Source organism: Chrysemys picta, chromosome 9 (assembly GCF_011386835.1).
Source record: "Chrysemys picta bellii isolate R12L10 chromosome 9, ASM1138683v2, whole genome shotgun sequence".
NCBI lineage: Eukaryota > Metazoa > Chordata > Testudines > Emydidae > Chrysemys > Chrysemys picta.
In genome coordinates, this window is record NC_088799.1 from 12,354,015 (window position 1) to 12,380,332 (window position 26,318).

Below are 26,318 nucleotides of genomic sequence, written 5' to 3' on the forward strand. Positions count from 1 at the left end.
TATTCATAGTTTACAGATGATGCACAATGTTGTTCATGGGTTTGTTTTTCCTGCCAATAATAGATTTGTGGTTAATTTGCATAACCTGTTTTGTTGTTGTTATGACCTTATATTATATATAGAATTGTATAGCTGTAAAAATGCTGTGCAGTGTGCATTTCTGTATATGTATTTCTTTTTTCTTACAGGTTTGTGTATTAGACCTACGGAAATAGCGCTACTAGTTGGAAGCCATGGACCGACTATGAATGTGTACATAGCCAAAATGACTGTCCCTAACCCATGTACTGCTATAGTCCCAATTGAACCATGGCCAGTCCAGTACAGCCAAACCTAAAAGAAATATATACATATACTGTATATAAAATAAAATAAAGATTACACCCTGAAGAGGATGACAGAGTTTTGTCACAGCTTGTGAATCCTGTTCACCAAGTGCTGGAATCTGCTGTGCCCCAAAATAACATTTAGAAGTTTCGCGTATGAAAAACAGAAGAGAGAGAAATATACCATACAAGAGCAGACCATACATGTACCAAATTTGGAAGATACTAATGACAGCCTTTATTTCTCCCTTTTTAATCCAGAGTCACGATGGTTTGTGGTTTTGTTTCCCCTCCCCCTTCTCAGTAGTTGAGCAGTTTGCGTGTACAGAGAAAACGGACTTGCATAAACCTGCAGCGGTATTTTGTTCTTTGCTTTTAAACATTGGTTTTTTTGTTTCATTTTGGTTAAGTTTACGGATGCATGAAGTAAGGGAGTGAATTGGTTCCTTGTTTATATTTTTTCACCTTTAAACAGAGTTTCTTTTAAAATATATATATTTTAATGCATTATTTCAAGAGGTAGAGTGAACTTGATATTTGGTACATTCTGTGGCTCCGAGAGCACAATTTTGAGGGGGGCGGGAGGGTGGAAGATGGGTGACTGGGGGAGAGAAAAAAGAAACTCACCTCTGAGACATGACGTTTCATGTCCTGTTAATCTATAAAGTACGTCAGCAATGGGTATAATGCTGTGGATTTTTTCTAATGACATGGCTGAAATGCAGTAGTTTCTTATTTGGGACATAATTCTGCCAAACTTAAGAATAGAAGGGCGCGCGCACACACACACACACACAAAAATACAGGGATGCAAATAAATAAATAAAAATATGCATCTTCTGTTGCTTTGAGACCATAGCTAAATTATGGTTAAATTGTGCACTATTGTGAAAAGGAGCAAAATGTAGTTTTTGGGGGGGAGGGGGGAGTTGGTTGATTGGTTGTTTTTTTTTGTTTGTTTGTTTTGTTTTTTAAAAGATTAAAATCTTTTTGGACGAGGGTTCATGCCACAGCTTCTACAAGAGTTGCCCATCATTGTTCGTAGGAGCTCAGATATCTAATGTAACCAAATTCCAGTATTAAAAGTATCTAATGTAATTTTTCTTTATACAAAAAAAATCTTTGGCATATATTTGATAACACTGCCGTTATCAGGCAAAATGTTTACTACCTTAGATTTAAAAAAACCTTAAAAACAGAGGACTTGCTTCAAGTTTATTTTAATAGCAGTGATTCAGCTTATTTAAAAGATGAATACTTGCACTAATTCCCCTGCTGCTCCAGTCCTGCAGTTTGTTGTATCTTGTGACTACATTTTTTTCCAAATATAAGGTAGATGTAAGCTGCTATTTTTTTAATAATCACTACTATATTGTGTCTTTTACTCTGTTTACAATATCAAATATTTTTCTTACAGCGACATATATAAGCGGCAAACCTTTTTCTGCTCATGTGATTAAAAGTATATTGATAGTGATTTTATTTGTAAATTCTAGCATGAGGGTCGTGTTTATGCCTATATGGAGTTGAAAGGGTTTTGTCTCGCATAAGATTCCAGGCGTATAAATCTCTATAAAAAGAGGTTGTCAAATCTATGTCACAAACATTTTACTTAAGAAATGGTTTATATTATAAAGCTTTGCAAAGTTATCAGTTTTATAACACTATTTCAATCACAAATTAATTTTGTGGCTTACGATCGCTTAACTTTAACTTTCTGTAGTTAAGTATAAATTGATTTAACCCAAATAATGCAGCTTTTACATTTTAACAGAATTGTTCTTTAGGCATTGATTTCTGCTATTGCCACAGACTAACATGACTTGAAGCAAGTCTGAGTTTGGCTAAGGTAGGATGGCAGTTTGCCGGTGGTAAAGAGAATACATACATTCATAATATGTACCCCAGTTATTATCAGTGGGGCTGATACTACTATAATACACTGAATTTAAAAACAACCAAACATTCATATCCATAAAGGCAGTCATCCATGATGGTTCTGTGCCAGCTATTTTTAGGGTTTTGGAACATATTACTGTTTAGAACAACTACCCTGTGAGTTACAATATGTAGGAAACCTAATATGTTGAGTGTCTGGCACTTGAAATATTGCTTTTATTGCTGGAGGTCCATGATTGTGGCTGACCTCTGTCATTATTAAGAAAAAATAAAAAAAAATCTGTGCAATAATTTTAAACTGTGCTCCCAGGAATAGACACAAATGTTTTGAGTATATTTAAGCTGCATTTTTCCTTTAGCAATGCATTTGTCGATTGCACTGAATTTAAATTGAAAGTCAGAGGTGATTCTTGATAGTACTTTTGTATTTTAATATGGACAGTTTATTCATTTTCATACAAGTTATTGGATGGTTGTTTCAGCAAATTAAAAAAAAAATGTTGTGGAATTCTGTGACATAACTGCAAAACCACAGCCATGTTTGATGGTATTGCCACTTTTCTTTTTCTCAATCTTCAGCTGTTTTAGTTTTGAGTAATTCTAGTTGCTTAAGCATAATGTCAAGTATCCATAATTAGAAAATACAGAGCTTCGTTACCACAGGACTGTGGGTTTTCAGATGTTTGTACACACTGCAGGAATATCAGTTTCATAGGCCTGGGTAACTCTGGATACATGAGCCAGACATTAAGCTGGTGTGAATCAGCGATGCTCTGCTGCAGTGGAGCTATGAGGATCTGGCCAGTATATTTTTTGCTGCTGTTCTTTATCAACATGCCACAGTGCTGCTCCTGTTCTGCACAAACTTCCTCTTGTCTCATGTATTATACAGTGTTAGCCATGTGCGTGCATGATGCTTATTTCCATGTTCTATGTGAGGCAAGAAGGCGTACCATGGTCATTAGATTCTTTTCTAGTGCTGAGACTTGTATATAGTAGAACCAAGTAGATTTTCCACACTCCTCCCTTTAAGGGGTACATGCCTCATATTAAGGCCCCAATTCTGTGAAGACTTAAGCACATGTTTAACTTTACATGCTAAATGTCCCACTGAAGTCAATGGGGCTGCTCCCAGTATGTGAAGTTAAACGTGTATAAATCTTTGCATATGTTTGTAAGTCAACATTTTTTCCAGCAGAGTGAATTCTTGGGAAGGAACTTTAGTTAGGGAAAACTAGGGTCAAGTTTGTTGATGGGTTGAGGCACAGGTTGCTGTCATGTTTGCAATCTTTTTTTTATCATCAACTTAGCAATTTCTTGTTTCCCATTTCTATATAAGGAGTTCCAGGTCTTCCTGGAGATATCATTTTCTATTTTTACTTTGGCTCCTGTGATTTAAAATTGATGTAAAAAGTCCCAACCCTTTGACTTTCTAGTATTGTTTACAAAGTATTTAAGTCCTCATGAAAACTTTTTTTTTTTTTTAATTCTTTGTGGTCTTGATAATTCTATTTGGGGAATACTTCTTTACGGGGTTAAATGGTGTGTCTGACAGAGGACTGGAACTCTTGTATGAAATACGAAAAGTGCCTCTCTTTCTGGGTTGGGGGAAGGAAGTAATAATTACCAGAGTTTGAATGACATGACAGTTGAAAACATGTTTCTGGATTTTAGGACACTTTAGTGAATCTTAAGAGAAAGGCCAAAGATTTGTACCAACTTTAATTTTTATGTTTTTAAATGCATTCCTTTTTCCTTACACTGCTTACCTCATGTTAGGGTATTTAAGGAGACATTGCTGATTTTAAAGCGTTCTCTGTCTTTAGGAAGTATAGTAGGTACAATAGGACTGTTGTACCAGTTCGCCTTGGCTATAGAGCAATCTAACAACTAATGAATTTAATTCGGTCATATAAAGGAACTTCATTAGAATTGCAAAAGTGGCTTTTCAGCTTGTAAATTAAAGGTTGTATGTTTCCTCTGTTTACTAAAGAAAAGACATAGGGGCCAATTTTCCAGTCCTTACTCAGTCTAAAATCCCATTGACTTTTTCACTTCTGGGGGAAGCTTTTGCCTAAGTAACCATTGGAGGATTGGGTCCTTCTAAGTATTGGACAATGTGACACTTAAGTATAATGGGCCAGGAAAAACTTAGTGAGAATTTTGCTTGAGCAAACTCTGCAGGATTTAGCTCAGTATTCCATTTGCTTGGCAAGCAGTACTCTCCTACAGACTTCTTCTTCCTACCGAAAATGCCTGTAGAACTTGTATGAAGAGGGATCTCCAGTAGTCTGCACAAAGCAGGAGCAATATTGTGGCATGTTGGAAGAAAGTACTGGTTTAGGAGATGGCAGTAAATCTCCATGAAGAGGCCTGGCATTTTCCCTGGTGAAGAGGAAGGTGTGATCCAGTTTTCACTCCTTCCTCTAGTGCAAACTCTGAAATATCACGTTCAATAGTGACTTTTTCAACATTAATATGATTGAAGGCAGACAAAACAACAGAAAAGTGCACCGTTTCTTTTTTAAAATAGCAGATTTTGTGTTAATAGTGCTTCAGCTCCGTAGTTTTTGAAGAGCTACAAAATTCTCCTCTTCCTCCTTTTAAGTTTCCAGGGTTGAGGCCTGATGATAACTTAGGACATTAATTACTTTTTTCTTTTAAATAACAAGCATTTTTACTTCAGAATGGTTTCCTGCCATTAGAGGGTAAATTCAGAAAAACAGTCTGCATGTTGTTGCTAGTCCAGTGTACTTTGCAATCTTGTTTCACAACAGACTGCAGTGTGCAGATCAGTAATCCTAGAATACAGACATCATTTTTTCTCTCTCTCCTGACATTCACATTGTAGTTGTAATGGTTTCATTTTGAAGTTACAAATCCTTTGGGTCTAATTCTGTGAGCCTTCCTATAGCACTGGATTAAAATGTCTGCATCATTTCTTCAGTTATCCAGTTAAACTACAATTGTTGTAAAAGTGTAAACCAGCCCATGACAGTTTTTTGTACTTGTTTAAAGGACTTTTATTGTTCAGTTTTCATGATTATTGTCTAAAGAAGACTGATATAGATGTTCTATACTGTCCTGGACCATGTTAATTACACTATGATGTTATTTTGGTTCTACATCACAATGATTTGTCCCCAAAACCCATATCCCTTCTAGGCACATTTTCTGTTGCAGTTTCCCTTTGCATTGTATTGCTCTGACAACTGTAATTTGAATCAGATCTGAAAGAGGTCCAGAATAAAATATATTTTGATATTATGTTGGCTGGATGTTCTGTAAAACATTTAATAGAATGTATTTGGTACAGGATAGTTGCAAATAATTGGCTTGGTAAAAAGAAGAGGAATGTTACAATAGGTTTACATCTATGTTAGCACATGTTCATTGTTCTTTATATTTAAAATAATGTAAAGTAACACTTTGTGTAATGTTATAGGGGTAGTACTCTTAACAGATCCATAGCGGCAGAAGGGCTTTATGACCATATGGGACCGCTGCCTGCTTCTCATGTGTTAAACGTTACATGCACGTTTAACTACCTGGCTGAATTGCAACCTATATGTAGAATTACACATTTGCCTGTTTGAAAAAATATGCAATAATAGGTGCTTATTCTTCCCATCAGGCACCCGGTGGACTTGGGAAACGGTAGGTAGAAGATTATGAAGTTCCTTTCACAGCCCCATTCGTGAAATAAAAGGCTGTGTCCTAAGGTTTTCTTTTTCCCATTAAGCTGTGAGTTTCACTTCACAGAGCTCCATTCTTATTCCATGGCTAAGTTTGATTATACAGAATATTTTTATGCCTGGTCTATTTTAGACATTTGGAACAATTTTTGAGATTAAATATGGAATAATGTGCATCCATTTGTATATAATGAAGCTATAATTCCTTCAAAATTTAGGTGATATCATAAACCAAAAGAGGGAATTTAAATTTTCTTTGTTTGTTTCGATGCCAGTAGATCTCAGAAATGGAATTATTGCTTTGTTATATAGTCGTCTGTTTGCTATACCATATTCAGGAAAAAGTAATGATATTCAGTCTGGTTATTTTTACGGTTGAAATTAATCTAATGTATGTTATCAAAGCGTATCTTTATTTTAACATGTTAAAACGTCTGTTGGAAAATTTTAGTTGATGTGTTAAAAGTAAAAAACATCTTGGGGTGGGGAAGTAGTTATTTAAATGCAAAACCAGTCTTGGCCTCCATCCACATTGGTACATGAATTCTTTATAGGACTTGTCTACTATAGCTTGAATATTGTGAGAGGAACAACAGTGAAGAACAAATCACTTTCCCTATGTCATTGGTACCAACATGTACCACAACCACCAGCTCCTCCCCAGCACTGCTCATAAGTCGGTCTAGGTGTCTCTTGAGATCTGCAACCTTTGCACCTGGTAGGCAATTCACTATGTAGCTCTCCCAGTCAACACAAACTCAACTGTCTGTATTTCTAATGATTGAATCCCCCATTACTATTACCTGTCTCCCTAATAACTGGGGTTCCCTCACCTAGAGGGGTATCCTCAGTGTGTGAGGATACCATGATATGATATATGGCAGGAGAGTCCCAACTATGGGAACATTTCCCTCCACTCCAGTTTGATGATCTTCTTTCCAGAGATTTTCATCCTTCCCACCCCCAGTCTGACAGCCTCTGTGCTGTTACGATGACTCTACCGTGCCTTGGAAAGTCTTGTCTATGTACCTCTCTGTCTCCCTTAGGTCCTCCAGTTCAGCCACTCTGGTCTCAAGAGCCTGTACTTGGTCTCTGAAGGTCATGAGCTGCTTGCACCAAGTGCACACCTGCCCACAAGGCAGGTAATCGTACATGCTGCAGTCAGTGCAATAAATTAGACAGCCCCTACTCTGTTGCTGGACTTTTGCCTCCATTATTTTTACTCCTGCCGTTTTTTTGTTTTAGGGTCTTTTTTGGTTGTTGTTTAGTTTTAAGACCCTCTTAAACAGGGTCTTAAAAATGACTATCTAACAGACCAACTCAGATTATGCTCCACAAAGCCAAGATTTCCTTCTGAGGGATCAACTAAGAAAAGCCCATCCAAAATTCCTTGGTGCTTTAACTGAGGAAAAGAGAACACTAAAGTACTAGACTGAATCCAATGAAGGGCTCTCCTAAGGGTTAAAAATAGCAAAATTGCAGGCCGAAAGTGCACCTGATACCAAGAGCCACAGTTTGTAGGTTCCAAACCACTAGAGCTAATCAGAAAATAGGAATAAGGATATACAAATTTTCAGGTAAAATATACAGGTGACATTGGCAAATGCACTTGTGAAATATTCAAATTAGGGTTTGTGATTAATCACCGTTAACTCACGCAATTAACCAAAAAAAAATTATTTGCTATGATTAATCGCAGGTTTAATCACACTAAAATTTATTAACTATTTTTGGATGTTTTTCTACATTTTCAAATACATTACACTTTGCATTCCGTGTTGTAATTTAAATTACAGTGCTCACTTTATATTATTTTTATTACAAATATTAGCACTGTAAAAATAAAAGAAATATTATTTTTCAGTTCTCCTCGTTCAAGTACTGTATTGCAATCTCTTCATCGCGAAAGTGCAACTTACAAATTATGATTTTTTTTTACATAACTGCACTCAAAAACAAAACAACGTAAAACTTCAGAGCCTACAAGTCCACTCAGTCCTACTTCTTGGTCAGCCAATCGCTCAGACAAACAGGTTTGTTTACACTTACGGGAGATAATGCTGGCGGCTTCTTATTTACCATATTTACAAAGTGAGAACAGGTGTTCTCATGGCACTTTTGTAGCCAGCATTACATGACAGATATGCTAAACATTTGTATGCCCCTTCATGCTTCAGCCACCATTCCAGAGGACATGCTTGCATGCTGATGACGCTCGTTTAAAAAAAAAAAGTGTTAATTAAATTTTGACTGAACTCCTTGAGGGAGAATAGTATGTCTCCTGCTCTGTTTTACCCTCATTCTGCCATGTATTTCATGTTATAGCAGTCTCGGATGATGACCCAGCACATGTTGTTCGTTTTAAGAAGACTTTCACAGCAGATTTGACAAAACGCAAAGAAGGTACCAGTGTGAGATTTCTAAAGATAGCTACATCACTCGACCCAAGGTTTAAGAATATGACGTGCCTTCCAAAATCTGAGAGGGACGAGGTGTGGAGCTTTCAGAAGTCTTAAAAGAGCAACACTCTGGTGCAGAAACTACAGAACTCGAACCATCAAAAAAGAAAATCAACCTTTTGCTGGTGGCATCTGACTCAAATGATGAAAGTGAACATGCATCGGTCCGCACTGCTTTGGATCGTTATCGAGGAGAACCAGTCATCAGCATGGACACGTCCTCTGGAATGATGGTTGAAGCATGAAGGTACATGAATTTTAGTGCATCTGGCACATAAATATCTTGCAACGCTGGCTACAACAGTGCCATACAAATGTCTGTTCTCACTTTCAGATGACATTGTAAACGAGAAGTGGGCAGCATTATCTCTTGGAAATGCAAACAAACTTCTTTGAGTGACTGGCTGAACAAGAAGTAGGGCTGGGTGGACTTGTAGGCTCTAAAGTTTTACATTGTTTTATTTTTGAATGCAGTTATTGTACATAATTCTACATTTGTAAGTTCAACTTTCATGATAAAGAGATTGCACTACAGTACTTGTATTACGTGAACTGAAAAAATACTATTTCTTTTGTTTTTACAGCACAAATATTTGTAATAAAAATAAAGTGAGCACTGTACACTTTGTATTCTGTCTTGTAATTGAAATCAATATATTTGAAAATAAATATCCAGTAATAAATAAATAAATGGCATTATTGTTTAACTCTGTGATTAATCGCAATTAATTTTTTTAATCGCTTGACAGCCCTAAAAGTTACTCAAGATAGTTAAGTCCTAAGAAGACTTAAAAAGGTTCTTACGAAACTGGGTGACTGGGCAACAAAATGGCAGATGAAATTCAGTGTTGATAAATGCAAAGTAATACACATTGGAAAACATCCCAACTATTTGTACAAAATGATGGGGTCTAAATTGGCTGTTACCACTCAAGAAGGAGATCTTGGAATCATCATTGGTAGTTCTCTGAAAACATCCGCTCAACGTGCAGCTGCATTCAAAAAGGCAAACCGCGTTAGGAACTATTAGGAAAGGGATAAATAAGACAGAAAATATCATAATGTCATTCTATAAATCCACGGTACGCCCACACCTTGAATACTGCGTGCAGTTTGGGTCACCTCATCTCAAAAAAGATACATTAGAAGTGGAAAAGGTACAGAGAAGGGCAACAAAAATGATCAGGAGTATGGAACAATTTCCATATGAAGAAGGATTAAAAAAGACGGGGACTGGTCAGCTTAGAAAAGAGATGACTATGGGGGATATGGTAGAGGTCTATAAAATCATGAATGACGAGGAGAAAGTGAATACGGAAGTGCTATTTACCCCTTCACATAACACAAGAACCAGGGGTCACCCAGTGAAATTAATAGGCAATAGGTTTAAAACAAAATTAAGTGATTCTTACAACACGCAGTCAGCCTGTGGAACTCATTGCCAGAGGATGTTGTGAAGGTGAAAAGTTATACCTGGTTTCAAAAAAGAATCAGGTAAGTTCATGGAGGATAGGTGTTTGGCAATGGCTATTAGCCAGGATGGGCAGGGATGGCCCTCTTTCAAAAGCAAACTTGGGACCTTTAAGTTCACGCCTGCAGGGGGGAAGTTACAGCACATCACTTGGATGCGTGCTGCTATTCACACCCCATAATGCAAACTGCAGGACAGTGTAGAAATGCCCCGAACAGGACAGTAATTTGGAATGTTACGATGTAAGTAAAGCCTACCTCTGTTTAAGGTACAGCTCACTCCAGCCATGCGTTGAGCCCAACTGTGATTTCAGTTACACTTGTGTAAATTAGAAGTGTGTCTTTTGAAATCAGTAACACATACCCTGGTGCAAAGCTGATGTGGGCAAGATCAGAACTAGGCCCACTGTGTGGAGCTGTGGAGCCCAGAAAATCCCAAGAGGCTCAGAATAGAGAATATGAACTACCAATTAGTCATGATCTCTTACCCACCTCGCATTTCCTACACCTTACATTTAGGGGGGTTGGTTTCCTTTTTTAATTGGTTATCTGGAGAAGTTCACTGAGGAGCAATTGTGGGGACTGAGCTCTTTAACAACAGGTAGCTTGATGAATTGCTCCTTTTTTACTGCAGGTTGGTGAGACAAGGCTTTCTGTGCAGAATTGTAGGGAGGAATTTTCCAAAGCACTCGGTGTTGTCTGAACTCTGCTCCTGTTAAAGTTAGTGGTAAAACTGCCAATGACTTCAGTGTAAACAGAGTTAGACCGACACTCAGTGCTTTTGAAATCCAGTGAGTAGTGTCAATGGGAGGAGATAGAATTTATGACAAATATAGAGATCCCCCCCCCCTTACGTTAAAAAACAACAACCCATACTTTTAAAAAATCAAATTCCCTCTCCCTGGTAACTTTAACTCTTTTTGATCTTTGCTCACACTTTGAATTTGTCTCAGCTTGGATGAGAAAACAAACTAGACATTATGCATTGTCTTTCCAGAGTCAGTTTTGCCCTTCTGAGTCTCGTACACCAGCATGGAGCTGTGGTGTTTGAAGTTGCAAATGCTGCAGGGGCAGGAATGTCTGTTTGCTGTGTTGTTGTAATCTATTTCTGCTGAATTTTAAAAGTGCAAAAATTTCTGCTGCTTTTATGATTTTGTAAACTCTGGTATTTACAATATATAAATGTTGAGGACATGTATTACTTGACATGTCTCTGTAGTTACCGGTAAGTGACTAAGTCTTATCCACTAAGAAATTATGGCTTCATAGCACAAAGATGGTGGTGAAGAATTCCAATTACTTTTACTTAATTTCTTTTTTAAACTGCTATTTGGAAGTTTTGCAATCCTTTCATTTTCTATTGCAAGTCTCATCTATCTTCAATTTGCTCAGATACTGTATCAGTGGGAAAAAGTCAGATAAGTTTGATGCTGATAAAAATGAATACAGACAATCTGCTTTCCAGTAGTAAGTAATTTCAAGCCAGAAGCCAATTCCCTAGGCCAGGGAATGTGAATGTCAGTAGTTTGTTACAAGTGCATTGTTTATAATTACATATTCAATTTAGTAGGTAACTTGAAATTTCAGGGTGAATTTGCTAAATTAAATATTCTATCAGTTGTTTCATAAAAGACATTCTAGTTCTTGCAATTAGTTTAATAAAGCATCAGTCATTATCTAATAAACCTCATTATATTTTTACTTGAAAACAAATCCCTGGAGTTATCAAATTTTTCCATTATGTGCTTTTAAATTGCTGAAATGTGCAGTCAGAAGCCCATTTAAAATGTCTTTTAAACAGAGATATGGTTTATTGTTTCTCAGACTGCAGGTATGCCTCTGAGTTTGGATTTCAGGTCTGTGATTTCTTATGAAGGCACTGAAGTGCGAAATACCCGTTGACCCATTTATTTGTCTCCTAGCTGATTATCGTTTGCTTGGCTGGATGGATTAATCAACCCAGTGGTTTCTGTCATATGTTTTATTTATAGCAGGTAAGTTATGCATCTCTATTGAACTCAAAAAATCTGTCCTGGCATTGGAAGGTTGATTTGAACATTAATGTACTACATGATTTTTTACTGCATCATTTTCCTGTGCAGATGCAGGGTTTTTAGAGATTCCATCACTGAACTTGTATCAAAGGGACTTCACTTCATCCATTCTGTTTATCACCACCAATATGGTTCATGCTGCTCCTTTTAGGAAGAGTTTTAAAAAATTGATATTGGATATTTTCCTTTGTTGGGTTTCTGTAATAAAACAAATCAAGTAATCAGGAAGACTAAAGTGAGTGAGCATCTTACACAGTCCACCAACACCAGCTGCTCTTCTTTTTGACAAACATTCGACTGGGGACCGAGATCTGAGTCGTCTTGATAATAAATGAGGCCACTTCCATAAGTAAATGGGGGGGGGGGGGAAACAGTGGGAATGAAATGGTATAATCAACATGAATTGGGACTACTTTCAGGGCTGGCTTCAGGGTTTTTGCCGCCCCAAGCGGCGCCCACAAAAAAAAAAAGCCGTGATCGCGATCTGCAGCGGCAATTCAGCGGGAGGTCCTTCGCTCCGAGCGGGAGTGAGGGACAGTCCGCCGAATTGCCGCCCAATAGCTGGACGTGCCGCCCCTCTCCGGAGCGGCCTCCCCAAGCACCTGCTTGGTAAGCTGGTGCCTGGAGCCGGCCCTGACTACTTTATAACTATTTATTCTACATGTTGCAGAGACTCCACTAGACATCAGGCCCCATTGTGCTCGGCACTGAACGCTCCCGTAGAAACAGACCATTTCTGCTCCAAGGAGCTTACAATCTGAATAGACAATACATACAAAAGAGTGGGAGGGAAAACAGAGGAGTGAAGTGATTTGTCGGGGTTCTCACTGCATGTCAGCAGCAGATCCAGAATAGAACCTAGGTCTCGTGACTGCCCCGCCAGTGCTTTACCCACTAGACCATGCTGCCTTTCTACTCTACTATATTTTGGATGATTTATTTCAAAACATGGTGGGGGATTATTGCCTCCTCCCCATATGTGAGCATGGAGTGGATTCTTCCCCACTAACAGACACCACCCCATTTTGGAAAGATACGTCCAGGGTTTTCCTGGCTTTGGGTTTTAATGCAGAAGGGCACAATCTGGCCCATACGTTCTCAAGGACATGACTGTGTTTTCTTAACATCTTCCATAAGGAGTAATATTGTGGGGGAAGGCGCAGAAATTGTTGATGTACGTGATACTTTATAAAAGAATTGATAAGGTGCTTCGATAGTATGGTAATGAGGTTTGGTATGAGAACTGAGAGAGACAGAATCTCTGCCACTTTATGTTAAGCATGCTTTCAGGCAGTAGGAGTTTTCTAACATGCTTAAAAAATGCTTTTGATCAAAAGTTGCTCCTGTCTGAGGGGTGAACCAGGGGAGTCTGTATATGCCTGATTTCTAAATGCATACATACGTTCTCTGCCAATCAGCTTCCTTTAAAGATGCCAAAACCCTGGGCTTCAAAGACGACAAAGCATGTGCGGTGTGGGAAGCTTTAAAAAAAATCCCCAGTATGTAAAATAAGCATTAGATCGCCCCTGAATGGGTGAACAGCAACCAAAAAATTACTTCTGTACTGAAGATAAACACAAGAAACTTCAGTCCTAATGGTGATGCGGGGAGGGCAGGAGAGGGAAGCTATAAGCCACTGGAAAGTCACCTCTGAATCCATTCCTTATAGTAGCATCTACAAGCCCCAGTCAGGGGCCCATAGGACTAGACACTGGACATATACATCGTCAGAGTCAGTTTCTTCCCTAAAGATCTTACAGTCTAAATCGACAAGGGAAACGAAAGGTGGGAGGGGAAACAGAAACACAGATGGGTGAAAGTGACTTGACAAGATCACACAGCAGGTTGGTGACAGGATTAGAATGCTGGTCTCCTGACTCCCCATCCTGTATCCTAGATCACACTGGATCCGGGCCTCTTAGTTGGGTGCATCCAACAGGAGATTACTGTATTCACATAAAGGACAATGCAGACAGCTTGTACAATGTGAGGGAAATCTCATTGTTAAATAGCATTCCTTTATAAACATGGAAAAAAGACCTGTGCTTTTCAGTGGTGGGCCGTGCTTTCTGAGATCGCAGAAGGTAGTTTTCAGCAACTGGGCACCCAAGGGTACTATGCGGGGTCACAAGTCCAAGAATGAGGGAATTAGCCAGAAGATATGGCAGCTATTATATCAGCTCCAACTGAAGGAGATTGCTAACTATTGGTTGCTAGGGTTCACAACCCGGTCAATTTGTTAGATTCACAGCTTCTGGTTATAGGAGTGGTTACTATGAGTTCTTTGAGTGCTTGCTCATGTCCATTCCATTGTACGTGTGTGTGCTCGTCACATGCACCGGTGCCGGAAATTTTTCCCTCAGTGGTATCCATAGGGAACCGGCTCTGGCGTCCTCTGGAGTGGTGCACGTATGTGCCAATATAAGGGGCGCTGCTGGCTCTCGCTCCCTCAGTTCCCTCTTACCGCCAGTGATGGTCCTGGAACATCTCCTTGCCTCAGCAAGCTTACCTTTCTCAACTGTGCCCAGTTGTGAATCTCTTGTATACAGTTCTTAGTTTGTATAGTTTATTAGTTCCCTTAGTGCCTAAGATCGAAGTAGCTAGTCCACTACAGAACTTAGCCTAGAGAAGGGGCATGCCCTGATCGCCAGGCTTCAAGCCTTGTGACCACTGCAAAAAACCTATGCCAGTCAGTGATCCACATCAAAGCTCTCTGAAATGCTTGGAGGAAACCCATATGAGTGACAAGTGTTGCATTTGTAAGAGTTTCAAGCCATGAACCAAAAAGGAGCAGGACATTTGTCTTAGAGCGCTCCTTATGGAGTCGGCCCTCACACTGGCCTTGGAGACGGCTAGATTGGACTCCACTCAGAGTGCTGCGGCATTGGTGCAGAGTGCACCGCTGGCACCGACCTCTGACCAGCACCCATCCCCAGTACCGACTAAAAAGCCGGGAAAGGGCATTCTCCTACATCCTGTAAAGGGAAGGAGAGGGCAGGAGGAGAGCAAAGGCCCTTGCAGGGAAGCTCCACTCCTCTGACCAGTGGCTACTCTTGAGCTGTCGAGCCCCCTTCAAGACCCATCCCAGTAAGCAGCAGAGGCACTCAGCACCTGGTAATGCCATCCATACCAGCGGCCTTTCAGGCTGCTAAGGACATATTGTCCCTTCCAGGTGCCGCCCACGCCAGCTAGCGTGGTGCCCCATTCGAGCACTTTCCAGCATTCACCATCTGTGCACCACTGCTCCCCGCTACAGTGGGTGCCCCGCCAGCACTCACCTGAGCAGTGCCGCCAGCCCCCAAATACGGGTTGGCCTACCTGTCAGGATTCCTACCGTCATTCCCCCGACTCTAGGCAATGTCCCCTGGAAGCCCAGCATCGATAGCCAGCTGTCTGGTGCAGACCTGTGGAGGAGCATCCCCAGAGTCCCGGACCCAATCCCTGGAGCATCCGAGTCGGTCTCCAAGCTCATGGCACCACTCCATAGAGTCATGATGCCAGTGCCCAGAGTCTCGCCACTGGTCACCAGAGATGTAACGCTGAGAGCCATCTTTCTGGTAGAGGTGCGCGGTGGAGATCAGCAGAGGGGGCCAACGGGAACGTGCAGACAGGCGGCATTAGTACAATCCTCGTCCCCCCAGACAAGTATCCCACTCTTCAGGCATTGAAAGTGAGGAGGAAGAACTGCCTGCTGGCCAAGACCACCAACCGGGGATATCAGCATTTCCCTCTGGGCCACCAGTGCCCGCATGGTGCCAGGGCCAGTGGCTGGCTCCCTGGCAGCTATGGAACCCCTGGGGGTTTCCCCAGCCATCGCAGGGGCACTGGTCAGTCGCAGGGGCATCTGAGAAACAGTCAACTACAGTCTCCCACCTGCCCCCCTGACTCGGAAGTGGAGTCAGAACAAGGTCCCCAGGGACAGCCAGCCTGGCAGAAGCAACGGAGTTGGCTGGGCCGCCTCCTCATCCTCTTCGCCCAATGAGGAGATAGTGGGGCCTTCCCACAAGGTTCCCTGGGATGATGTAAGCGCTCACCAGGAACTTCTAAAGAGGGTGGCATTGAACTTGGGGCTGGAAGCCCAGGAGTTGGCTGAACCCTCCAACTCCCTGTTTGATGTTTTAAATGTACCAGCCCTCTCCAGGGTGGCACTGCCCATCCACGAGGGAGTGGTGAAACTTATCAAGGCCTTGTGGCAAATCCTCTCCTCCCTGTCCCCCATCTCCAAACGGGTGGAGAGAAAGTATTACGTCCCCGCTAAGGGGTTTGAATACCTGTGTTCTCACCCTGCTTCAAGCTCACTGGTTATATCAGCAGCCAATGAGCGCAATAGACAAGGCCAACCGGGATCAAAGCCTACGAATAAGGAGGTGAAGAGGCTCGATCTCTTTGGCAGAAAAATGTATTCTATGGACAGCCTCCAGTTGAGAGTGGCCAACCATCCGTCCCTACTGGGCCGTTATGATTTTAACATTTGGCAGTCTGTGGCCAAGTTTGTGGACTTGCTGCTGGAGGAGCCCAGGAGGGAGTTCCTGGCTATCCTTGATGAGGGCAGAGCTGTGGCCAGGCCAGCCCTCCAAGTGGCCTCAGATGTGGCAGACTCTGCTGCCCGGGCCATGGCTTTGACCATTTCCATGAGGCATGTGTCCTGGCTACAGTTGTCGGGCCTGTCAGGGGAGGTTCAGCAGGATCTCCCATTCGATGGCCTGGCACTGTTCTTGGAACAGACAGACAGCAAGTTACATGGCCTGAAAGACTAGGGTTGTTTTGTGCTTTCTGGGCCTTTACACAGCAGAGAGAAAGCGGTTCAAGACACAGCAGTCCCACAGGTTTGGGAGCCAATCCCAAGGGCTACAAGCTCTGGCAGGGCCAACATCCAGCCTCCTCAACTCCCTCGAGCTCTACCCACAACCAACCGGGTATTAAGCAGGCATTTTGAAAATGCACTAGAGGGCAACCTTTCAGCCTGGATTGACTCAGCTCTTTATCGTGATAGCTGACAGGATGAAGGGCCTTATGGTGTCTTCTCAGAGGATTTTGAATTGGATCACCACCTGCATCCGTACTTGTTACGAGTTGGCGCAGGCTGTGCATTCACTGATAGCGAAGCCTCATTCAATCAGAGCTCAGGCGTCTTCGGCTGCTTTCCTGGCACATGTCCCAATCCAAGATTTCTGCAAGACCGCAATGTGGTCTTCCGTACACATGTTCATGATGCATTATGTCAGGCCAGAGATGATGCTGGCTTTGGCAAAGCTGTATTGCAATTGACATGTCCATGAACTCCTACCCACCTCCGGAGATACTGTTTGGGAGTCACTTACAATGGAATGGACATAAGCAAGCACTCAAAGAAGAAAAACAGTTACTAACCTTCCGTAACTGTTGTTCTTTGGTATGTGTTGCTCATGTCCATTCCATAACCCACCATCCTTCCCCTCTGTCAGAGCTCCAGCAAGAAGGAACTGGGGGAGGGGAGAGCTGACGGCACCCCTTGTACCGGTGCATACGCGCACCACTTCAGGTCAGTAGAGCCAGTCCCGTACGGATACCAGTGAGCGGGAATTCGGCGGCAGGTACTACCCTCTGAGAGGGACCCACCGCCGGATTGCTGCCGAACAGCCCAACGTGCCGCCCCTTCCCCTTGGCCACCCCAAGCATCTGCTTTCTGGGCTGGTGCCTGGAGCCAGCCCTGCATACACCTACAATCAGGGCCGGCTCCAGGCACCAGCAAAAAAAGCAGGTGCTTTGGGCGGCCAATGGAAAAGGGCGGTGCGTCCGGCTCTTCGGCGGCAATTCGGCGGCAGGTCCCTCAGTCCCTCTCAGAGTGAAGGACCCGCCGCTGAATTGCCGCCGAAGAATGAAGCGGCGCGGTAGAGCTGCCGCCGATCGTGGGGGTGCTGGATCCAGGATCATTGGTTCGGCATGCTCATGGACCTAGCTGTAACAGCCCCATGGGCACGTCCCAGCCGCCTGGACCTACTTTCGCAGGTTCGTGGTTGGTTGCTGCACCCGAACCTTGCCTCGCTCCTCCTCAGCTTGGATGCTGCGTGGCTGAGCCCAGAGGAACAAGCCTATTCTAGTGTGGTGCAGCAGGTTCTCTTGGACAGTAGAAAGCCCTCCGCTAGGGTACCTTACCTGACAAAGTAGAAGTGTTTCTCCTGCTGGGCGTCGGAAAGGAGTATCTCCCCGGCCCACTCATCTCTGCACTCTATCCTGGATTACCTGCTTCATTTGAAGCACCACGGCCTTGCCTTCTCTTTTGATCAAGGTGCACTTGGTGGCCATATTGGCCTTCCATCCCCGTGTCCAGGGTAGGTTGGTATTCACACATGAGATGACAATAAGGTTCCTGAAAGGCCTCGAAAGACTCTTTCCATCGGTCCGAGACCTGGTTCTCCAATGGGACCACAACCTGGTCCTCACCAGGATCACAGGCCTGCCCTTTGAGCCTCTAGCTTCGTGTTCCCTTTCCCACTTGTTGTGGAAAATTGCATTCCTTATAGCTATTACTTGGCGAGACGAGTCTCTGAGGTTAAAGCCCTTGCTTCGGAGCCCCCATACAGTTTTCTACAAGGACAAAATTCAGCTGCAGCCCCATCCAGCCTTTCTGCCAAAGGTGGTGTCGCACTTCCATGTCAACCAGGACACCTTCCTCCTGGTGTTCTGTCCAAAGCCTCACATGACCAACGAGGAGAGATGTCTGCACATTCTAGATGTTAGGCATGCCCTGGCTTTCTACTTGGAATGTACCAAGCCATTCCGCAGATTGACTTTTTTCCCCGCTTCGCCGCTTGGAGCAGCAAAAAAGCTGGAGCCGGCCCTGTCTACAATAGAACGGACATGAGCAACACAACTCGAACAACAGTAGTTATGGAAGGTTGTTAACCATTTTTAGTTTTCATCAATCGAGCATAGCAAGAAGGATGTGTTCTTTTCCCATTGGATGAAGGCCTCAACACAATTATCCAGATCTTTGCCACCTCAGTTTTGGATTACTTCAGTGAGTTCCACCTTAGACTGTTTGACAAGTTCAGCTTCTAATAATTATGACTATATCTACCCACTTACTAAGCAACATTTCCTGCAGTGGGCACATGAAACATGCACTGTGTGGTCTGGCCTGGCTTCTGGGTAAATTTTGAAGGTATAGGTTTGTACTGCATCTATAATAAAACCTTCAGTGGTTCAGTTCCTGACAAAATAAAAGAGCCTCTCTCTCCAGACTGTGTCTCCAGAGGTCAGACTGTCATTGGATTCAGTTTAGGCATCTAAGGTACTGCCCGTGCTGGTTTGAATAGGAAGAGATACTCTAAGGTGCCACAAGTACTCCTGTTCTTCTTTTTACAGGCCAGTTTCACGCATGAGTTCTCAGCTTTTAAATCCTTCCCCTGCTCCAAACACACCCGGCAAGGTTCACCTGTTTTCCAAGGCTGTTTCCACAGGTCAGGGCGAGGAATCGATTGGGTTTATAGGATGAGGTTAAGAGTTTCAGGCTGCAGGTATCTCTTTTAAGGAAGTTTTTCTGATGTCCCTTTTGAGCCGGATTATTAGTTGGTTTTAATTAGTGTTGGTGCAGTGTATGACTCCTATATGTATAAAGAGCAATTAAATAAACTATGCAGAAGACATGGCATTTGAGTGATGTGTGTAATCTGAATGAGGCCCTGAATAGCAAACAGAAATGTTTCTTGGAATATGAGTGAACTTCGTAAGATTCACAATATAAGTGGTGTTATTATGTCAGTTTCCTGTAAGCCAATTTGCTGTACTTCCCGCCTTCCTTCTCCACTGTACGAAACAACAGCCGGAGGAGTCATTAAAATGAAGATTGCATCCTAAAATTGTCTATAATTCAGATACTTCAGTGATAGAAAAATGTATAGTTTCAAGAGAAGCCATATGCAAGAAAGATCCTTGACCAAATTGCAGAGATTTTAGTTTGTTCAAACCAGCCCCTCTGTGCTTTAGAGGAAACAATTTACTACTTTGGTAAATAAACACAGCTGTTAAAAAGTTGAGATTAGGCAGTCAGATTCATAGTCTGCCGAGTAAATGATAGTGTACAGCCTTTGCTATCTAGAGAAGCAAAGACTCCAAAGCAGCCTTAAAATCCTACTCTTCAAAGGAAGATTAAACATAGATGCAGAAAATTATACAGCGGGACCACGATCCTTAGAGCCGATGTCAGTACAGGTGGTTTCTCAGAAATGAAATCTTAACAACGTATAGCAGGAGTGCGTGTGTGAGAGAGAGTGCATGTGTGTGTTTGGGGCTTTATGAAGAGTTCCAGGGTGTCAGCTTGGTAGAGAAGGGGGCGAGTTTCAAAGGCACAAAGGGTAGATGGCACCTAATCCCCATTGAAAGGTGGTTGCCTTTGAAAATCTCACCCTCACCCTCTGCTTATCTTCTAAACTGGTACAGCATGGGCGGCAGCCCTACAAGCTTCCTCAGCTCAGTCTTAGGCCAGTATTTAAGCACCAGGCTTTAAGCAATGTCTTTATATAGCTTATTGCAGAAGCAACCAAGGAGGACAAGGTACAGCCATATTGCAGACAACGAGCCTCTGCCCCCAAAGAGTTTACAATCTAAAAATGGGGCGTATTGCCTGCAATCCAGTAACAAGTAGTGTCTGGATGTCTTGCCAACTGTATACCTGTTAGGTAAGTGGAGGATTCACTGTGGGCAGAAGGAGCCTTCTCCTTTTGGACTATACAAAGCTCCAGGGTGAAATCTTGGCCCTATCGAAGTCAATAGCAAAACTCCCATTGACTTCAATGGGATCAGGATTTCAGTCCACGTCTCCAACTGTAGGCAGCACCCATTTGAAATCTAGGAAGTGGATTTAGAAGCTCATCACAGTGGCTTGATATGACCTATACCCGTGTTGGTGGTTACAGTTCTCTCCTAAAAGCTGCTGCTTTCCCATCCTTTGCCATTGGTGACATGATAATTGGCATTAGCATTTATCTAATGCCAAGGGCTTGATTTGGGTGCAGGGTGCTGTCTTAGCTGGACTCTAGGGCACTTGCGTCCAAACTTTTCCTATTGTGCCCCCTCTTATCAGTAATGGGATCTATCTGTGCTCCCCCTCCATTACTGCACAGTTGGCTCAGAAGAGGCCCTTGTCCTGAAGGTGGAGCTGGCCTGGAGGCAAAGAGTGAATGAGGGCAGAGCTGGGCAGTGGGCCGAGTGGCGCTGTTGCTGGGGGCAGAGCTGAGCTGGGAGCGGTGCAGGGGGCAGAATGAAGCTGCAGGTGGGGTCGGGACTGAGCTGGGGCAGAGTGGGGCTGGGTGGAGCTCCCTCCCATGGAGGCTGACCCAGGACTCGCGCCCATCCCTCCCAACATTCCTCCGCGTCCCCCCTAGGGAGGTACGCCCCATGGTTTGGGGACCACTGCTCTAGGGCAATATGGAAAGGAGTATGTTCTAAATCTTTAACTTGGAAAAGGGCAAAATTCATCTCTCTGGGGGAAAGCCATGTCTAGAGTGTCATTTTACACTAAACCATTAATTTAAGAAAATACGACATCCCATCTTCCTAGCCAGCTACCGGCTATTTTATCCCAGTTCTGTTTCCTGTGGTTGACCAATGCTAGTTGCTCTCTGCACCTGCCAACTCCAGTCAGCAAAGAGCCGAATTAGTTCCTTTCACTGGATGGATGAGGCATGCCTCACACATACAAGACCATCTCCAGTGGGAGCAAAGCAAGGCCCTGTATTCAGCGCATTGTGGCTCTGGTCGGTCTGGCCATTTGGAGGAGGTTCTTTCCAACTGTCTATGGCCCTGGGGTGGAAAGTTGAAAAGGATGATGAAGCACTGGAAAAAACTGAGGTTGTAGGAAGGTGATGATGAAGGAGGGCACAGTAAAATGGGAATGGAGCTGGTGAGCAGAATACTGTAAAGTGGCCAGTTTAAGAATGGAGGGGGAAAGATGGTGAGGAAAATGGTGAGAAAGGACTAGGAAAAGGAAAAGAAATCGAGTAACAAGTAAAGAAGCAGATGCACAATTTTTGTAAATGGTTATGCAAATTTTCCTCTGGCTCCTGGCAAGTTGCCAGTGTTCCTCTTAGTTCTGCATAGGTTGGGCACCCATATGTATGTGCACTCTGCTTTTGTCAGCTAATTGTAATCTCTGCTTGATTGATATAACATTAAGTAGTGTGTGGTCTCTAGTGAAATGACAGTGTGGGTTGGAATTGTGGTGGAAGGGAAATTTGAATTAACCGCTCCAGCAAACGACGATAGTGCTCATTTCCAGTGAGTTCTCTCAGTGAATATATGTATTGAATGGATGGAGTATCCAATCATCATCTCTGTACATAGGGGATGCCAACTTTGGTTGGATGTTAGAAGGGACACACACTGTGCTTGTCCATGGAGATTGTATTTCTCTTCTTTGCCCTTATTCTAAATTAGATCGTTCAGACTGAAAGAACATGGTTGCATTGTGAGTGGCAAATCATGACCGTGAGCCACTGTTTGGGGGCTGGTTTTCTCTCGGACGTGTAGCAAAGCAACACCTTAACCATCTTTGGGAATGGAAAGTGGAGGCTGAGATGGTACAGGCCACTAGTAAGGGCTTCTGAGCAACTGGTAACTTACTGGGCTGTGCCTGGCTGTGTGTGCTGCTACAGTAAAGCTAAGGGTGTTATCTTTACTACAAAAAAATGCTTGTCGCTCAAGATAAGTAGCCTTGTATGAGTATCTGTCTCATTGTTAAGTCCCAGGGGAAACAAGGCACTGCATTTTTTAGCTCTCTAGCTGTCTGAGATCAACCACAGATGTGGGGTATAGGGTGGATTATCTCAATGAAAAAATGCACCTTTTGTTCTTTTTGGGGCAGGGAAGCAGGCAGTTGCTTAAAAATCATGTGTGCCACGTTTTATTTTTTAATCGTCATAGATAGATGAGGCTATTTTTAAAATTCCTATTGGGGATATGAAGAACCATCTTTTTTTTATCATGCCTAAATATTCATTTTGCACTAATAAATTATCACCGTTTAAAAATTCACAAGGATAAACACCCATGATTAAAATACATTTAAAAAAAAAAAGCTGATCAAGTGATTTATCTGAAATGATGCATCTTGGTTTTTTAATGATCCAAGTTTACAATTTGGGAATATGAAGTTTTTCCGTCTCACTAGAAAATGTAATAATCACTTAATGCGCTTAATGGTTCTGCAGGTTAACGCCGTGTTGGTCTCACAGCTGTTTGAAGGGAAGAGATTCCTTGGGAGGCCGTTAGATTGTGGTTGTGTGCATGTTAATGAACCCCCAAGATTTTGCTATTCTGGCTCCAGCACTTTTGCTGCCACTTTAGCTGATTATGGTTCTGGATAATTACAACAGTGAATCTCCTATTTAGTGGAAACAAAATGCATTGATGACAAACATGTTCCTGTCAAAAGCGGAGAGGACTGATATGAATTCCGAATGTGCAGTGAAGATAAGTGTGGAGACTTGTTAGAGAAATCAAAGACCCCGTTACAGGCATTGTGACCAGCTCAAATTTTTGGTCACAGCACCATTTCAAATGTTTGCAGGAGGACAGAAGATGAAGTTCTACTTTCCTCCTGTCCTGGAGCCTACAATTCCAGAATCTTTTATGGAAATTCGGGGACAGCCTCAGCCCCACCCGATGTTCATTAGCTTTAATGAGCATGGGCTGACGTGCCTGAAAGCACTGGACACGAGACCCCGGCCCCATTCGACTAGGCATAAGCTTTGATTACAGTAATTCATGCAGCTCTCGTTAGCGATCTGTTTCACTTACCCTATGGCAGTAATGGCTCTGTGTGTCTACACTGCAGCTGGAGCGAACCTCCCAGCTCAACCTCCCAGGGCTCAAGCTAGCGTGCTAAAAATAGCAGTGTGGACCTTGCAGCTCAGGCTGAAGTTTGGCCTCTCAAGCCTACGGGGTTGGGTGGGTTTGAGACCCCAAGCCACAGCGTCCACCAGGCTATTTTTAGCAGGCTTGCTCAAGCTTTGCTAGCTCACTCTCAGCTGCAGTGCTGACGAACCCTTAGCATCTAAAATCTGCCTAATAGGTGATTTCCCCCTGATTTCTATACTCTCGTATTGTTTAAAGGAGCATTGCCAACCTACTCATCACTCTCGCACGCTTCATAGGGCACTCAAGTCTGCTGTCCATATGGTTTTGAAATACACACACGTAACCCCCCAGCTCACGCCTGTAGGTTCTCTTTAGGGAGCTGGTGTATGAAACAGTGATATGATTGTCCCAAGTACTTGTCTGTCTTGGAGCTGGCAGGGCTCAAATTGGGGAGGGTGTATGAAGGATGTTATGCCGTATCCCCTTATGTCACTGATGCTGGTTTATAAAAAAGGATCTAAAAGCTGAGATCTCCCATTACTCCTTCCCAAACCCCATTCAAACGCTGCTCATGTCTCGCAACTCATCCGAGGTGTGTAGTTATCTAGTCAAGCCATGCACTTTGCCACCAGTTGTCTGTGTTGACACACAGCTACTCATTTTGGACCATCATTTTTTGAGGATCAAAATACCTTAAAGAGGAATCTGTTCCCATGCATTATGGGGCAGTTTGATGTCCTATTTCTATTATAAATATAATTTAATTTCTAATAGTTACATGCAAACAAATGTCTGTTGGCAATTAAAGGAAGTAGACATATGCTAATCGAAAGCTCTGATAATTACACAATCTTCAAATTAATTAATGAGCCAAAGGCAGCCAAACATTAGCATTTAGAAAGAGCTTTTTTGCATTAACCACTAATGAGTTCATTTAAATCTATCATGCAACCCATTTTGGAAAGCATGGGTCATATTTAATCATATTCAATCAGATTTAATAATGAAATCCTTAACACTAGGCATTGTTGATTGTGAAATTACCATAGAATTCTAATTGTTAAATAGAGAGGGGAAATTTCTAGTGTATTCTGTTAATTCAATGGGACTTCTATGTGAAAATTGGTCATATATGTATGAGCAGAGGTAGGAATATACTGAATAATAACTGTATTTGAAGGTGTATGAACTACATGTGTATTTCTATCATTCTAGATAGGTTCATGGTCCATCAATGGTTATTAGCCAGGTTGGGCAGGGATGGCGTCCCTAGCCTCTGTTTGCCAGAAGCTGGGAATGGGCGACAAGGAATGGATTACTTGTTCTGTTCATTCCCTCTGGGGCACCCAGCATTGGCCACTGTCGGAAGACAGGATACTGGGCTAGATGGATCTTTTGTCTGACCCAGTATGGCCGTTCTTATGCTCTTATTCTTTCCAGAGTAGCATAAAAATTAATCTGAAAAAAAGAAACTTGGAAATTCCATGATCAAGAGGAAAGAAATTTTGTTTGGACTATGTACCACTTGCAAGCCAGGCAACTGCATTTTAATATTGCAGTTCATTGGCTCAGATTCTGTTCTTTGTTTAATTTGTGTATATCCAGAGTTTACCAACTCATCTGAAGTCAAAGGAGCTACTCTAAATTTTCAGGGTATAACTGATAAGGGATTTTGTTGCATTGCCTCTTGTTCAGTCAAAGGATCCTCTTCTGGTCATATTGAAGTCAATGAGTTTTGCCATTGGACTTAGGGGAAAAATCCATCCTCCGATCTGATTATGATCTCACTTCCAATGAAGTTACCCCACTGTAAGCCCGTGCAATTGAGATTAGAATCAGACCCCTAGATTCTGATATCCTGGGACAGTATCCACAGGACGTAACAAACTACAAGAAGACGACTAACAAGGGTGAGTTGTTATAAAATATTATAGTAATATCCAAGAGACTCAGGCTTGGAGCCCAATTATTCTAAGGGCTGCACTGAAACATTTGAAAACATGCTTATGGAAATCTCCTATTAAAGCATTCAAAAACCCAGGAATACGGCTTCAAACTGAATGACAGTTAACCTTATGATTGTTTTCTCTTTACTAGCATCTGAAGATATCCTCTGGAGTTTTAAACCAGCGAATCAAATGTTTCAGTCACTGTGTTTTCATGAAAACACACAATGTTATTTCATTATCCTGATATTAACTGGCTGGTATTTATACATCAGGATGTGGTGAGCCGTCCCCATGAGTAACGTTTCACTAAGCATTGTCTAGAGATTACAGCAGGAGACTAGGAAGCAGGACTCCTGGTTTGTTTTATTTATTTAAACTACACGACCCTTGTGGTTCCTTCAGCCCTATGATTCTATGATTCTCAGCTCTGGTTTCTGTGTGTGAGGATCAGGCCCTTAATTTGTAAAGTGTACCTGCACTTCATGTCTGCACAGAGGACATTGTTTTGTTAAGAAAACCAATCTAAAGTGGGTGGGTGGGTGAGTGGGTGGTCGATCTGTACTTTCATTTGGGGTATCTGTAGGAGGAAATTTTTAGTCTTTCCCTAATATTATCAGATGATTTTTAA

The 26,318-nt window shown here is 42.5% G+C and overlaps 1 protein-coding gene across 15 annotated transcripts in view; it reads left to right on the forward strand.

Annotated features, from left to right (window-relative positions):
* The window catches only part of TBL1XR1 (TBL1X/Y related 1), a 173,384-nt gene extending 167,892 nt beyond the window's left edge, over nucleotides 1–5,492 (forward strand). For all 15 annotated transcript variants that reach the window (XM_008170662.4, XM_065557721.1, XM_065557722.1 and 12 more), the window contains one exon: nucleotides 189–5,492. In XM_008170662.4, coding sequence (XP_008168884.1) covers nucleotides 189–215 — 27 coding nt within the window. In that variant the 3' untranslated portion in view covers nucleotides 216–5,492. The remainder of the gene's footprint in view (nucleotides 1–188) is intronic.
* Nucleotides 5,493–26,318: the final 20,826 nt, after the last annotated feature.